The 16,409-nt window shown below is 43.4% G+C and overlaps 1 protein-coding gene across 1 annotated transcript in view; it reads left to right on the forward strand.

The window, feature by feature from the left end:
* The window catches only part of mical3a (microtubule associated monooxygenase, calponin and LIM domain containing 3a), a 60,430-nt gene that overhangs the window by 22,982 nt on the left and 21,039 nt on the right, over positions 1–16,409 (forward strand). Inside the window, exons 14-32 of the mRNA XM_068722792.1 lie at positions 1,990–2,186; positions 2,358–2,476; positions 2,563–2,625; positions 2,775–2,948; positions 3,945–4,046; positions 4,409–4,492; positions 6,246–6,356; positions 6,894–6,956; positions 7,169–7,282; positions 7,454–7,558; positions 7,970–8,083; positions 8,878–8,979; positions 10,338–10,445; positions 10,844–11,030; positions 11,791–11,885; positions 12,073–12,161; positions 14,645–14,845; positions 15,695–15,951; positions 16,251–16,343. Of these exons, the coding sequence (XP_068578893.1) occupies positions 1,990–2,186; positions 2,358–2,476; positions 2,563–2,625; positions 2,775–2,948; positions 3,945–4,046; positions 4,409–4,492; positions 6,246–6,356; positions 6,894–6,956; positions 7,169–7,282; positions 7,454–7,558; positions 7,970–8,083; positions 8,878–8,979; positions 10,338–10,445; positions 10,844–11,030; positions 11,791–11,885; positions 12,073–12,161; positions 14,645–14,845; positions 15,695–15,951; positions 16,251–16,343 (2,378 nt within the window). The remainder of the gene's footprint in view (positions 1–1,989; positions 2,187–2,357; positions 2,477–2,562; positions 2,626–2,774; positions 2,949–3,944; positions 4,047–4,408; positions 4,493–6,245; positions 6,357–6,893; positions 6,957–7,168; positions 7,283–7,453; positions 7,559–7,969; positions 8,084–8,877; positions 8,980–10,337; positions 10,446–10,843; positions 11,031–11,790; positions 11,886–12,072; positions 12,162–14,644; positions 14,846–15,694; positions 15,952–16,250; positions 16,344–16,409) is intronic.

Below are 16,409 nucleotides of genomic sequence, written 5' to 3' on the forward strand. Positions count from 1 at the left end.
TACAGCTTATTAATTAAACACTGTATCGGATTGGTACTCTGTATCGGCCGATGCCCAAAAGCCGAGGTGTTGCTATCGGGACTGAATAAGTTGGAGCGGAGCATCCCTTTGCAGAACTCGCATCACAAGGAGCCTGGATTAACGCAGATGGCAGATTTGTTTTGCAAGAAAACATTCGCAAACTGTGCCAAGAGTATCCCTTCATGGTCAGAATGAAAGGGTTAAAACTCCTGCCGTGCCTGTAATGACGTGAGTTTTGTTGGTTGCAAGTGATGTTTATCGTCTGGTTGGGACCTTGCTATTGAGTCGTACATCACTGTAAATGAGTTGACGGCTACCAGTCATAATGGCCTCTTGGGTCCCTTAAGGGAGCCCTCCGCATGTCCTGGCTTTCCCTCCCAAACACACACAGACACACACACACACACACACACACACACACACACACACACACACACACACAGTAAAAAAAAACAACACAGTCTCCTGCTGCATTGCTTAATGTAATTTGTTACCCTCAGGAGGCAACGTGGCAATTAGCATTATAAGCTATAAGTGTCCGTGTCCTGCCTCACCTTTACCAGGTTGTGCAGCAGTTGGGGGGGGGGGGGGGGTGATGGTGATGGTGATGGTGATGAGTGGAGGTATCTCTGGGGAAAACTGCATTCACGTGTACAAGACATGCGGTTAAGAGGGATCGAGTGGAGAGTTGGCTCTGTGCCTGATGTGCTCTTCTAATGCTTTCAAATGGACTGCATGTGCAGTTGAGATGTATTGATGACCATCTTAATGGTATTGTTCAGCTGCAGTATAATGACGTTCACAGTAATGCTTTCCACAACATGTACAGTAGCCGGCTGTACACAAATGCTTCTTCATTAGTGTTTAATGCAGGCGCCGTGTCACTTCATATCCATTATATCCAGAGCTGATGTGTAGTTGTGGTTGGGAAATATAGATTTTTTTTTTTTTTTGCTGATTCATTATAAAATGAGAGCGATATTTGATCGTTGTTTGATTTGGTGTGCGAGATGATCAGGAATCATCAACTAGGTCAAAGTTGTGCAAGTCTTTGTTTCAAATCACATTGTACATTAGGGAATCATATTTAGATTGTATTAAAGAATTTAAAAGCTGCAGTAATCAATACTTTTTAAATTAGCAATCAAATGACAGTGTGTAATGTGAAGGGGTCACTCATCGTGACCAGCCCACATAATTACCATCCCCACTTGGGTGCTTGAAAGCGTCTGTCGGCTCTTTGCTTTTGTACTTCAGCCCACGACTGTTTAGTTGACTGACTCTCGCTCTCACAGCGTTGTTTACAGCCACAACAGGCTACTGTTTTTTAGAGAAACAACTCTTAAAACCACCCACATGCTGGCAGACAGACAAAGTTAGCAATTAGCCGGTGAACATAGTGTAGCATTTAGCAGCTAAAGATCCAGGTTCTTCCCTCAGTCACAAATGTGACTCCAAATGAGTCGTGAATGATAATGTTGCTCTGGATTTGTTGGATTTGTAAATAAGCAAATTTGACAAAAAAATTCGGACAAATTTGCCATATCAATGTGGTTACACCATGTCAATATCGTGTCCACAGCTTGCTTCTGTTGCCCCCAAGTGGAGAACAAATATCACACTTTAGTACACCTAAAGTACACTTAAAGTACACCTTAAAGGCTGTGGTGTAGTACTGTTAAGGGGTCAAATGAAATAGAATCACTTCTTAATGACAATACACAATGTGGGTCAGGTTTCAATAGGGTGATCGATGGAGAATGCTAATTCAAAGTCACTTTTTTTTCATTCTCCATTATTTTGAACACAGAAGAAAATGTCTTTGTCATTAAGAATTCATTAATAGAAATAAAGAATCACAACTTCATTTACAGGAGCAGCAGAGATTTCAGATTACTGAGATGAGTGCTTGTTGGTTTATGATTATCTTTGTCTTTTTATCTCATTCTCTCTTCCCGCCGCTCTCAGTGACTTCGATTCCCTGGATGAGCGAGACCAGGAGAAGAACAACCAGTTGGGTTTCGACGTGGCAGAGAGGGAATTTGGCATCTCGCCCTGCATGACGGGCAAGGAGATGTCTTCTGTGGTAGAGCCGGACAAACTCTCCATGGTCATGTACCTCAGCCAGTTCTATGAGATGTTTAAGGACACAGTGCCACCTGGAGGTGAGGGTGGGTGATACAGCAGGGCTGCTGCTTCTGTCGTCTGGTGTTAGGAGGTGTCTGTATACAGTGGCGCCTTTGAAAACATACTTACCCTTCATACCGAGAGGATTTAAACAGCTTTTTTTTGTGCTCTTAATTTTCCAATTTTGTTCTACTATTATTTCTGTACAGATAACCACAACTTGAGTCCCGAGGAGAAGGCGGCGCTGATATCCAGCACCAAATCCCCAATCTCCTTCCTCAGCAAACTCGGTCAGAGCATAGCAATATCCAGGAAACGAAATCCAAAGGTCAGTGTTCGAGAAATGCCTGTTGGCACCTCTTAATTCACTTTTAAATGTCAAAATTAAAATAGCTCATGACGTGTCATCGACAGGACAAAAAGGAGAAGGATGTGGACGGTTTGGGGAAGAGAAGGAAAACCAGCCAGTCTGAAGATGTGAGTACTTCTGACAGCAAAGCGTCTCAGATGTTGAGTTTGTGATTATGATTCGAGCAGCCTATCCTACCAGAACGGACTAATTAATCCCACGAGACTGACGGCAACAGGCAAAAGGCTTTTACTGTTATTTTTCTGCTTTCTCACAGGAGGAGGTATCCAGGACCGGCCGTGACGACAGGCCGTATGTCCCGGCTGTCCTGTCGGAGAGAAAAATGGACTCCTGCGCCGTGGGGAACCACAACAAAGTCAAAGTCATGGCCACCCAGCTGCTCGCCAAGTTTGAGGAGAACGCTCCACAGCCTACGGGACTCAAACGACAGGTATGGAGGAAGTCGCTGGTTCATTTTGAAGCACAGCTGGCGTGATGGGAAAAAAAAGGCTTAAGCAACATGGAATAGATGGTCGGACTTTCTGGACTTTGTTGGAGTTCAGATTATTTTTTACAAACTTATTGTGGTTTGTTTTCCCCTTCAATGAATAATTTGATGATCTCACGCCGTGTGACGGGGCCTCTGGTCTCATGATTGACGAGCTGTAGGCCACTGTATTCATGAGCCGAGGTCCAGAATGCTAATATTGGTCAGGCTGGGTATTGTCCCTCGGGTCATGTAGGCGGCCTCACACTGCTGACCGGGTTCGGAGAGCTCCGAGGTGAATTGGTTCGCAGAGCTTTGGTTCGCTTGCCACTGAGAGTGGGAGGAAGTAGTGGGCTTTGGGAACACTAGACAGTATTGTTGATGGGGGGAAAAGCCAACTTTTGCTGTTTGAGAGAAAATGTCTTGTTGTTACGCGTCTTGGAATAGCTGCTTCTGATTTTGATGGTGTATTTCTTTGGCCTTTTAAAGTCGGTGAAAATAGCTGATTATACGATTTATGTTGAGACAGAACTTAGCTTGAAGGTTTATGGGAAGTCTTTGAGGCTTTATAAAGGCTGAAAAGAAGAGCAATTGTTTGGCTTGAGATACTATATGCACACATTTGTGTATTTTCTCTCTTTCCATCTGTTGTTGATGTACCATCTGCATGACATGTCCTTTTAAATATCTCTAAGTGCTATACACAGTGCAAATACACAACTCTCAGCATGGTCTTCCTATGAGTATGACTCTCTGTCATTTCCTTTTATTAGTTTTGAACACATGATTTTCCAACCTCTTTGACTCCATCCTCCCATGATTCACTTCCTTCTTTCTGTTTTTCTCTCTCTCCTTGTTTCCACCTCTCATCATGGACTATGTCATGATGCCTCCTTGCATGGTTGTCCGGTTCTCTCACTGGCCTCGCTCGCTGTCCCTCATCTTTGTCTGACCACAAAGGGGGAGTCTCTGCCCAATCTGGATCGCCTTTTTCCCCTTACCCTGCCCCAAACCCCTGTGAATGAGCCAGTGCGCCTGGCACCTGTCCCGGCATGGAGAAAGGTAAAAGAGTGGACCCCCCTCATCCCCGTAGAGACTTACAGCTAGGCTGACCTCCTAACCATATGTCCTTGTGGTGTGTCATAGTGGGGAAAGCTGCTTTGTGTTGACCTGTACTAGTCTGAGCCTCACCTGCTCTGTAGACCATTCGCAGATCTGTTGTTTGAGATTTGGAGGAATTAACTCAATGGCTCTTGTGTGGTTAACAAAAACTGTGTGAGTGCTTTTTAACTTCTCAGTCAATTAGGTGTGTGTGTGTGTGTGTGTGTGTGTGTGTGTGTGTGTGTGTGTGTGTGTGTGTGTGTGTGTGTGTGTGAGAGAGACACCTTCATGGTCTCTCCTCTGCTTCTCCTGTCCTGGTTCAGAGACGCACACAGCAGCAGGAACAGCTGAGCATTCGCTACAAAGAAATGATCAAGGGTCAGACTCTGCCCAGCAGAAGGGAGCAGGTATGGTTAGCTACGCTGGCCTGGTAGTCCTCCGACAACTTTCACATCCCGTTAAGTCCAGATCCCCCCCCTCCCCCTCCCCCTCCTACAGATGGAAATGGCCTTACAATCTGGAAGCAAGGGGAAGGGAAGGTAGCCTTACCAAGCCAGTCAACAGGGCTAAATAAGCCCCAAGCAGATCAATCGGCAAAATGTTCAGATGGTTATGCAACTGTCTAAACCAGGGGTCGGCAAACCTAGAATGAAACATGATTATGTAACTGCATTAAAACCAAGACAAAGACTAGTGACAGCCCATTGAATGGTGGGTCTGTTCAGTCAGATGTTGGAAGGAATCATGGTAATATGTATAAAATGCTGACGGGGCAGTAATTGTTACTTATTTAAAACACAAAATATTTTAGAAGAATATTGTATACATAGACATGTGAAAGAGTATTGGGGTTTAGATATCCTTGAGCACTAACAACACTGGTGAATACATTTTCTATCACATAAAACATTGGCAATGGTAACTTATTGTGATTTCTTTTTGATTTGAATTCTGCATTGTTTACATCCATGTCCCTGGAGTTGTCTTCATCCCTACATTTTGCTGGTGCATCGATCCTTTGCTTGGCCTACAGCCACCTGTCAATCTGTGCAAAATACGAGCCCAGATAAAGTGAAGAGTAACAGAATGGGTAGTCTGCTTCCATGATGTACACCTTCAACCTTTCTTCTTGTTGCCTTGTCAGCAACTTTGGAAATAGATACAATTAAGCTTGCTATTATGTTCACCACCAACCCGACTCTTCGGTGTGTCTAAATGTTGCTTACTGATTATTACGAGTAGAAGACCAGCAGTAGCCAGATGGTTGCCATCCTGCTTTACTGTTCTCTCATGCAAATAATCGGAGTCAGCACAGTGAAGTGCCAGCAGCGGTTTTCCCCTGCTGATGCTTAGAAAGTCGTCCTTTTTTTTGTCTTGTCACTAGATTAAGCATTCCCCTCACAGAGATGGATTTAAACGGCAAACTCCCCTCTTTAAAGGGATTTAATTCACTGCTGTTCTCAAGTGTCCTCAAACTGCACAGTCAGTCTCTAGCTGCAAAGTGAATTAACTCAGTCTATTGTAAAGACTGGAAATAATCTTGATAATCCCAAACACTTCTCTACACAAACTGTTTAGGATATAGGTTTTTTTAAAGTCACTCTTATAGTCATGTAGTCATTTTTTATATGTTTTAAATGTAAAACTTTGAAAGTGCTTTTCCTGAAGGCCTTGCTTTTATGGTTTTCTTGCTCCCCTTTTCTGTGCTTTAATTCATGTTTTGGTACCAATATAAGAAAACTTAAAATACATATCAAGGTTAATTACAGAACCAGTGAATTATTTCCCCTTTTGATCATTGGACTGTGTTTATAAACCGTTTTATTTTTGCCATATACACTTTGTGGGTGGTCCGTTTTTAAAGGTCATGAGTATGGAAACGTGTGTGTCAGGCTGCTTGTAGTGTAAGTGAACCTAAGCAAGTGGAGTGGTACCCCACACTAACCCTATTAACCGAATGGACAACAAAATGTGTGCTGATGTAAATATCTTGACGCTATAACTTTTACCTTTTGTTTTGCAAGGTTTTCAAAGCATTGATAGTCATTATCAGGCTGCGAACTAGGAGTATGACGCCTATTTACTCTTAGCAATATCATTTTCATCATCATTCTCATCACCTTCTGCTGAATCTGCTGTTCCTGTCCCTCATCTCTCAAGGCCAGAAGTGGTGCAGAGCAACTGTCCAGCTCGGCCTCTCGGAGCTGCCCAAAGAAAACCATTCTGCTCCCTTCTTCCTCCTCCACTTCTTCGCTCTCTCTTCACTCAGAGGTGACACGCGGTCTGCTGTATCTGTCCGTCTCCGTATGTGTGTGTGTGTGTGTGTGTGTGTGTGTGTGTGTGTCTATCTCTGCCACAAATCCATGGCAAACCCATCTAGTGGCCCCTTTAACCCCCACTCTCTTTTTCTGTTCTGAGAAAGCATCCTCTAATGATGTCTGCTGTACCTCAGATTTGGCCTCTGCAGTATGTGGCAAGAATAAAAACAAAAAAGTGCTGCGTTTCTCCAAATGAACTACCTATAGAGGTTACAGTCTTGTTTACTTCCCTGGACCCTGTGAGTGGAGTGTGTCATTATCAAGAGTAGCTGCCTGTTTTCATGCTGTTTGGATGTGACAGCTTGTGAAGAAATGTAAGACTCTGGGGGGGGATCTCGGGTTATTTTCTACTTATTGCCAGGCACTGTCAAGAGATGTTTGTGTAACAAGCTGTTCTCTAACACAACAGCTCCTTTTGTAACAATCTGTTTATGCTCGATGCAAACCAAGAGTAATACAGTAAGTATGTCTGCTCATTTCTGCCTTCAAGCGTTTGCGTAAAAGTCCGGAGGAAGAGGAGCTTGAATACTACGAGATGCCTCTGAAATACGGGGTAGAGTAAAACGAGTGATTGCATGGATACGTGTTCACTGCTGTTGTTTGTGGTTGGCTTTTTTTTAATGAGATAATGGTTTAGTAGCTGTAAACGGACTGCTTAATGGAACAAATCAGGCTTTCATTCATGTAGAGAAGGTGCTGTTAAAAGCATGAGCCCTTTAGCTACACCCAAATCATCATCAAGTCTCAATAGAGCTTCCTTGGCAGGAGTGGAAGCCGCCGCACCCGACAGAGCCGAGACCCATTCACATACCTGGTATACAGGAGAGGGCCGACCGCCTAATCTCCAGGTTTAAGGGCAAACCTGACAAGCCACCAAAGGTGAACACCATGCATGGACATTTTATGAAAACATGGATTCCAATATTCTGACTTTGTATTGGTTACATCTCTTAACCTGCACTGTTTGTAAAGGACATGCAATTGGTGTACGTATGCACATCCTCCTAAGTCTAATTCCCTCTTTCAACTATTCCCTTTTCTCCCCTGGAGCCTAAGAAAAAGCCGTCCCGTTTCTTTTTAGAGCAGTGGCACTTGTCCCGGGACCTGACTGAGAGTCCTGGGTCACCACTATCCTCTCCTGACTCTTCCAGAAAGGTTAGGTTTTGGTGCCGTGGACCCATGCTCTAACACATCACTCTAAGTAACCTCTTATGGACGTTTTTACTTTTGAGACCAACGCCTTAACTTTAAGGCTCTCTCAAGCTTGCTCAGTCCGTGTTTAACTCAAGTGTACTCTGTTGTTCTGCTTGTTATTTCTGCTAGATAGCCTCACTTAGTGCGTTGCATTGCTTTCATTCGTTTACCCACACAGGCTTAAATTACTGCTTGAATTAAAGGTTGACAACTGGAACTATGAAAACAATGGCTTCCAAACCATCTGTGGTTATTACAGCAAGCTTTTTTGAAAAGGAGATTGTTTTTGGAAATGACTAACAGGGGAAAGAAGAATTCCATTTTAAAGCTTTGTACATCCCTTTTGTGATTGAATTATCTATTTCTCTGCAGGAGCCAGCAAGGCCTCTGCACTGTGACGATGAAATGCCCTTATATGTGCTTAGTATTCAGGAGAGGGCTGAGCTACTTGCCTCTCAGTTTGAGGGCAAGCCAGCCGGACCACAGGTGAAGTTTCCCTCATTAACACAGACATCTGATTGATAGTCTAATATTCATACATCTTGATAAAGGAGCACATTGTTTTTGGGAGACTTGCCCTGTTGGTCAACTTTAACTTTTCAAGAGTAGACACCAAAACCATCCATGTATCCCAGTAGACTGCTTCTGTAGTCAATACTCATTATTAGGCTGAACTAGTGATCGTAAAAGGGCAGCATGTAAATGATGATTCATAATAGCAGTTAAACTAAATGGTTTCTCTGTTTATGTAGTTCCTGGATATGAACTGTTAACAACTGTGGCGTTAATATGACAATTCATATGTAAACTGTATGAAAGGGCAGTTTGTAAAAACATTTTCTTACTCAGCAATTTATGCTAACGCATTAGCACAGAACACGAGAGGGAATGACTTAACAGCTAACAGCAGAAATACACACATTTTGATGTTTAAATCAAGTTCAAGTGATTTTTATTTGCCATTGGCAAAGATGCCCAGAAAGTAATAGTACTAAAAACTAAAAAAATTAAAGTTCATCGAGGTTACATTAATTAGAAATAGCTAAACTCTGCAATGTATGCTAGCATGTCAGCATAGAGCCCCCTGAGGTGATGAAGCTGACCAGAAGGCTGCTCTCCAAACACAATTTAGTTTGACAGTTTGATTTCAGAAAGTGGTGTGAAACAGTTCATGTTAGGTTTCTTAGTTAAATGGTGTGAAACGGTTCATATTAGGTTTCTTAATTGTCAAAAATTACTATTTTGAAACTACTCTCTTCTCTCCCTCGTTCTTTGTGGAGCCTAAGAAAAAACCCTCACGTTTCATTATGGAACAATGGCGCCTGGCCCGAGCCCAGTCCCCCCCTGGTTCTCCCCACTCCACCTCCGACACCTTGAGACAGGTAGTCGTTTGTCGTCTGGAAGGAATGTGGTGTGGTGACGCTAACACACTGCCCTTGGTCTTTCATGAAGCTGCATCATCTCACTTAATTACACGTGTTGCGTAACATGATTTAAGCTCACTTGAGACTTGCTTTAAAAGCTGTCTGCCTGTTGTGAAATATCAAGAAACTCATTTGCAACCTGGTAATTGTTTTCTGTTGTTGTTGTTGTTGTTGTTGTTGTGATTTGTATGTGGGGGAGAAATCTGTTCTCGTGACTGTGACTATCTGGACAGATGTCAAAAATATTCTCCGCTGGCATGCGTTTGAACTTAATTATAATTCCCACAGCTATTTTGCCAAGGGAGTCTCTAGTAGTTGTTTTTGGATTTGGGAGAGCAGTTTGGCTGCAATAATAATAATTCAGAATAATTCCCATGTTGACGAGCACAGTTCCAATTGTGGCAGGGAAACAACTTTGCATGCAGTGGGACTGCAAAGCGTCCTCCAATCTCAGCCACAGTAATAGTTTCCATGGCTTACGATTGCCTCAAACTGACCTCAATTCTTGGGGTTGCATAGCTTTTTGGAGTTTTTATATCTGAATTCTGGAATAGATTAATTCAGGATTTAAACTAATGACGGGTAATAACAAACCAGTTGAATGGTCCCTTCCAACATTTTCTTTTGTTCATATTTATTGCTCGATTGATAAAGCAACAGTGCAGTGCAGAGTGTGTGTGTGTGTGTGTGTGTGTGTGTGTGTGTGTGTGTGTGTGTGTGTGTGTGTGTGTGTGTGTGTGTGTGTGTGTGTGTGTGTGTGTGTGTGTGTGTGTGTGTGTGTGTGTGTGTGTGTGTGTGTGTGTGTGTGCGTGCGTGCGTGCGCGCGCGCGCGCGCGCGCGCGCGCGCGCGTATGTGAATGACAAACGCAAGACTGCTATACTCGAGTGTGTACGCACAGTGGTCTTCATAGATGTTACAGAAGCACAGGTCCACTTCGCAGCGCCATCGTTTTTTTAAATGCGGTAATGATCTCTTTTTTTTTTTTTTTTTTTTTTTAAATGATGTCCCAAATCCAATAATGCTCTGTGTTGGCAAGTAAATACTCAGTGAGTCTCAGCTATTGGAGCTATGTTTGGTTTTGTGGTTGGGCGGGGCTGTCGGCACATCTAAACGCTTGATCAATCAAGCATGAAAACATTGCTTTGTCATGTCTAAATGTCCTGTCAGACACTGTTGTTTGTGAACGCCTTCTGTGTTTAAGCTCTCCTCTTCCCACTTCTACCGTCTCTCACATTATCTTTCTTTTTTTCCCGCCATCATTTTCTAATGTTTGTCCACCTGTATTTCTTTTTCCTCCCTTTAATGCTGTTGATAGCGCTATATAAGGAGGTACACAGGCGGAGTTAGCTCATTGGCTGAGCAGATAGCCAATCAGCTTCAATCTCAGGGAGACCCTAAGCCTTTACGTGAAAAGACGGATATGGTAAGCATGCTGCCCCCAGTGGTAGAAGGCATGTGGCTGTAGCTCACGAGTGTCGATCGGCGTGTTGTTTCAGACACTGATATGTTGTTGATACATTGAAGTGTTAGTTTTCTGTCACAGTTCAACATTAATCCTTCTCCCTGTAGCCGTAGTGTGTGTTTGCTCCACAAGTAACTTCAGTTTGGGATACTGTTGTGTTTGTAGATCATTTTCATAATGATAGGAGATCCCCATTCCTACTGACAAATAACCATTGACTTGCTCTGTTGTGGTCTTGTCTTGGGTTATAAAGTAGCTCAATACCCAGCAGTGGCCTGGTGTGTGATGTCCGTTAAATCTTTGATGTATTTAAGCCTCTCCTCTCCCTAAAAACTGATCAATGCGTTATCCGTCCGCAGGGCTCACTCAGAAAAGACTTCCCCGTCAACATCGGTGGCAGCGATGTGTGCTTCTTCTGCCGAAAGCGCGTGTACGTGATGGAGAGGCTGAGTGCAGAGGGGAAGTTCTTCCATCGCAGCTGCTTCAAGTGTGAATACTGTGGCACCACGCTACGACTGTCCTCCTACGCCTTCGATGTGGAGGACGGTAAGACTGCTGTCAAGATAACAAGTTTTTCTCTTATCTTTGTGATTGTTCGTTTGTCCTAAAGTTTCCAATAACCAAACTTTTCACAACAGCTGAATAAAAACAAAACAATCTGAGGAAAAAACAGATTCATGCTCAGTTGATTTCTTTTTTTTTTTAAGCCACTATCTGTACAATTTAAACATGTGAGACTCTGGCGCTCTCCAGTGGTTCAATCAGAAAAAGAGACTATGGCAGATGGACACAATCTCCCACTCCACCCATGGCTATTTACCGGAGACACTGAGATAAATGAGCTGAATGCAACACGTAGACTGCTTCACCGGGCCTGTCTCCTTTTTGTACAAACACATATGCCGCCAAGATAGTTTAAAAGATGCTACGACATTTCAACACCCTCTGGCTTTTAACATGTAGATCTCAACTTTCTAGACATAAGCTTACGTTACATTGCATTGACCTCAGAGTCAAGTCCAGTCTCATTTTTTTTCTCTCGCTCAAGGACAGGCAGCAGATTGTTTATTGAGACAGAGAAGCTGTTTTTCAGAGTCAGCCGTGGGACTTAAACCCACTGACGGTCTGAGCTGAGACAGAAGGGAAGATCTTTTTCTTCAAAAATGACACACACACAGTGTACTCCTGCAGAAGAGACGAAGCCTATGGACTCCGCGGGGTGAAATTTGCAGAATGTGCATTGCATACATTTATTTTTGTATTGAGTTTATTTGCTTATGTGCTACGTGTCTCCTTTATCCAACAGGGAAATTTTACTGCAAGCCCCACTACTGCTACCGTCTGTCTGGCTATGCTCAGAGAAAGAGGCCGGCTCCCTCCCCGACTCCAATCACTGCTAAGGTACCCGTTTCTGTTTACTAGTTCAAATCCCCGTGGAAATCGCAATTCACTGGCACAATAATGAAGAAATAAATTGTTTTGTTTATCTTCGAAACACACTGCTGAGGCATAGGTGCACAAGAGCTAACGGCGGAGTAGCGACTGAGTAGGGCGACTTTGCTGTGTTTGACGTCGTCTGTCTTTGCAGGAGAACCAGGCGCCCCAAACTCCTACGGCGACCGTGGACGCTCCCGGGAGGGCGATGGCTGCTGCAGCGCCCTCGGCCGAGCTCCAGCCCTCAGGTACCCGACTTTCCTCTCTTGCTGTGGTGGCTGCGCCCTACCGCCTGGTCAAGGGCGCGGGAGTCCGGCTGCGTACCCTCCGCCGCACGCTCTCCTGGACCTGCCACCAGGTGGCACACAACCCCCTAGACTCTCCCTTTCTGTGTACCTACTGCATCTACCTCTTCTGCTGTTTCTCCATCAACGTCCTGCTCAACCTCCTCTAGCATGACTCTCTTGTCCCTCCTTTCTTTCCTTCCTTCCTTCCTTCCTTTGCCAACTAATGGGATTGTATAGATTTAGCTGACTGTATTGACTCACTGAGCCTGAGGCCTTTTTCATGTAAATCTTGTGATTCCTCGTCTCAGTGGTTGATTTTACCTCGTGAAGATGCATCATTCTTTTCTGTCGCCGACATTTTATGACTTGGGATTGGTTGAGGCTGTTAAGCAGCCCTCTGGCAGCTTGATTTTAGAATTGAATCTTACATTTATTTATTTTTCTTGGCTTGGTAATTAAAAAAAGAGTTGGTCAGAATTCCTTCTGGTCAGCTCTCCAGGCAGCAATATTCGCTATTTGTAACTCTCTTCCCGTGCTGATTTTACTATCACATCTGGCGGTAATGTGCCAGCTGTTTCTACTCAAAATATCAGTTAAAACTTACAAGTAGCAATACATTCTTATAATCTAAGTTAATTACATGAACACGTTTTCGCCTGCTGGTGTTTTAATGAAGAGCCAAGCTTCGTTCTGTTGTGACTGTAACCTCTGGTGGCTTGTGACCGCTTTCTTTTAGCTCTACCTCCTCCTGTGTGATGTTTCTTTTAGAGCCTGCTTTGTGATGTGTTTCTTTCTCTGTAAGCTGTTTTGCACCTCCAGTATCCCTTTTACTAAAACTCACCCTACTGTGATGAAGTGCCTGTATCAGTGCTTTTGTGAGCTTTACCTTTCCCCCTCCTATCAGAGCAGCTTAAAACTGAGAGCTCGACTAGTGCTTGAATTAGTGCCTGTGATTGGTTCTCTTGTGATTTTCACTCCTCTGTCCTCCTGCATCCCTCGGCCTCTCACCCCTAAGACCTTCTTGAGTTTGCTTAATATAGTGCATCTTTGCGACGTTAATTGGATTGCATATTATTCACTATAATACAGCAAAACTAGAAAGAGCTGAACTGAACCGGCTGGTAAGATTAACAGAAAAAGAACCGTATGAATGTAAGTAGGTTACGTGTAGGCCTGCTGCATTGTGTGGCAAGTGTAGTATTATACATTTATATCGTTTAATGATACTATAAAGATATGCGACATTCATTTTAGATAATACATTTGAAGAATTACTTTCATTATTAATGATAGGCGTGATGGAAAAATAGTGTTGCGATAACCAGAAGGTAAAATCATGTCATATTGTTTGGATGAAGTTTATCCCTCTAGACTACACTTATTTCCAGTACTCCTAATGTAATGTTTAGTAATTCCTTTAATAGGGTTAATAATATTCATTATTTTAAATATTTAAGGTACATATGTAGATATTGGAAAGTCCCAAAAGGTGCATAAAGCATTTGTAAAGTCGTGGGTTGCTTGGTTCGGTTTTAGTGGAAAGGTGACCCATGAAAGTGAAATTATTTTGGGGACTTCTCTTCACAGCTGTTTTGCGTTTTCCGGCATGCTGCCTTATTTAGAGGGAAATAAATAGAAAACCATTGCAGCTGTTTGACCACATTCCGTGTCGACACAGAATAACTACCGGGTCAAACATCACACACACCGGCCCTTTTTCAAGTGGGATTTATTTATTGACATTTTGTCCAAATTCGATAGCAATTTAAGTAAATGGAGGGACGAAAAGTTTAGTATCATGTGAAAAATACTTATTTTGATCCATTTCATTCATATTAACCGACATCCAAGTAAATTCAAAAGACAAATTTAGGCCAATAAAAATGCAGTTTTAAGATTTGCTTCTCAGGATGGGAAAAAGGCAAGGCACCAATCTGGTACTCACAACTGTAGTATGACACAATAATTTTAGAATGTTAAACTTATGTGTGTTTGTTGATAATATTTTCTGTAGGAGTATAATCTAATGCAATAAATTCAGTTATAGATCTTCAATTGGTGTGTCCTTGTCAGTTTGTTCTTGAAGTAGAAAGTTGCTTTGGTTTAGTGGGGGTAAAGGGGGAAATGCACTACTTACATTGTTGGATGTGTGATGGATTTAACGCTACTGTTATGTTCACATAATCACGGGCGTTTTCACAAAAAGTGCCCCAGTGGATCTGTTTTGGTCCAGTTTATTTACACAGACTGATAAATAGCTTCAACTAGCCTTTCAGTCAGCCCTGCATGGCTCCTGCTCTGCAGAGATGTTCTCCTCTCTCTACTGTTCTCTACACGATTCTCAGTTGCCTTTTTTTTCTGCTCTCTTCCCTCTGCTCCTCTTACCTCCAACCTGCCGCCCCACCCCGATGTCACCGTTTCACCTCCACCCTGGACAACCTCAGTACCGGTGCTTAACGGCCTGCAGGAGCCCAGCCTAGCTAAACGTCTGCGGGGAACTCCAGAGCGCATCGAGTTGGAGAACTACCGTCTGTCCCTGCAGAAGGAGGAGGAGCTTGAGGAGGTGCCTGAGGAGACGCTGGCAGAGCACAACCTCAGCAGTGTGCTGGACAAGGCCACAGACGCCGACCTGGGCTCCAGGTAAGAGCATCAAAACAACTGAGATGTGCACTTTTTAAATGGCACTGTCGTTGAATGCTGAGTTTTGAGTTTTCTAATTTTCTAATTCTGATATTGAATGTTGCAGCTGATCCTTTGATGGGTTGTTTCTAGTTGGTCAAAGTCACAAAAATAATCCTCATTATTCCTGTGTGTGTTTCTTTAAATGAGGTGTTGAGTTTAGTGACAAACTAACATTCAGAGACATGAGTCTCCATCCAGCAGACACACTAACAAACAGAAACATTTTCAATCTAGTGATCATGTTATTCATTAATCTATTAATCATTAGGTATATGGCATGTAAGTAAAAAAGAAAAATGCCCAAAATAAATTCTAAAATAAAGTCTTAAAATGTCTTCTTGTGTCTGACCAACAGGCCAAAACCCAAATATATTCACTTATAGCTGGAACCAGAGGTTTTTTTTCTAAATAAAGAAATCAGCTCCTTCACACTGTTTATATTCGAAAGCTACTTTTCAGTCGATCACGCTTCATCACACAGTGAAACATTAAGTAAAAGAACATATAGAAATAGAAAAAAAAAGCTTTTTTCTGACATTTTACTGATTAAGAGTTCAATAAATGATTCAAATAAAAATCAACAGTGAAATAATTGTTAGTTGTGGCCCTAGTGTACTCTTTGGCTTAAGCGCCTGAAAGGTTTGCAGGTGAACCTATGGAATAACACAAAGGTGAGCCTGAGAGCTAAATACCACACGTGTATTGTACCATAAGCTGAAGCCCGTCACTGACCCTGCTTCTCTTGTCTGTTTTTGCCTCCCACTTGTTCTAACACTTTACTGGGACTCCTCCTCTGTTTTCCAACAGTAGCTCAGAGTCAGACATGGAGGAGGAGGACGAGCAGGAGGATCTGGATCTGGAGGAGGTGGAACAGCAGCCTCTCAGCCCTTCGGACCTCGGCGGTGTTCCCTGGAGGGAGGCGGTGGAGCTCCACGCCAAGCTGAGAGGCGACGAGGGGGAGGACGAGGGGGAGGCTCTGGCCGATGCGGTCAGCCGAGACGGGGAAGTAGACGAAGACGATGAAGAGTACGATGAGGAGGAAGAGGATGAGGAGTCGAGCGATGGTAAATTAGTTTTTCTCTCTTTAGAGTTCAAGACGGTCTCTGTAGAGATTGGAAATGTAGTTTGTTTCCTTTGGTGTTATGTTAATACCCTGTTCAAAACTCCACTTGCTTTTATTCCAAATCTGTTTCATGTGAAGTGTCAATCTCAAACATTCTCCTCATCCGTTCTGCCTTCCTCCTTCCCCATCCCCTCCTCTTCATTACCCCCCCACATGTCCTCTGTGTTTGTGTGCCCGCATGAATGTATGTATCTGTCTTTTGTTTTGTTTTGTCGGGCCTCTGTCTCCCCCTGCTGGCAGAGGGGGACTACTGCCCGTGGGATAGAGAGCTCCAGTCAGGCCTTTGGCTGGAGAAGCACCTCACAGACGAAGACGATGTTGGTACATTTAAAGGTAGCAGCAAAACGGCCTGTGGATGCGTTTGCAGTGTCTATGAGCGTGAGATATAATCCTGGCTGC

This window comes from Cebidichthys violaceus, unplaced genomic scaffold (assembly GCF_023349555.1).
Source record: "Cebidichthys violaceus isolate CVI_PGR_0920_01 unplaced genomic scaffold, fCebVio1.0.p SCAF_3, whole genome shotgun sequence".
NCBI lineage: Eukaryota > Metazoa > Chordata > Actinopteri > Perciformes > Stichaeidae > Cebidichthys > Cebidichthys violaceus.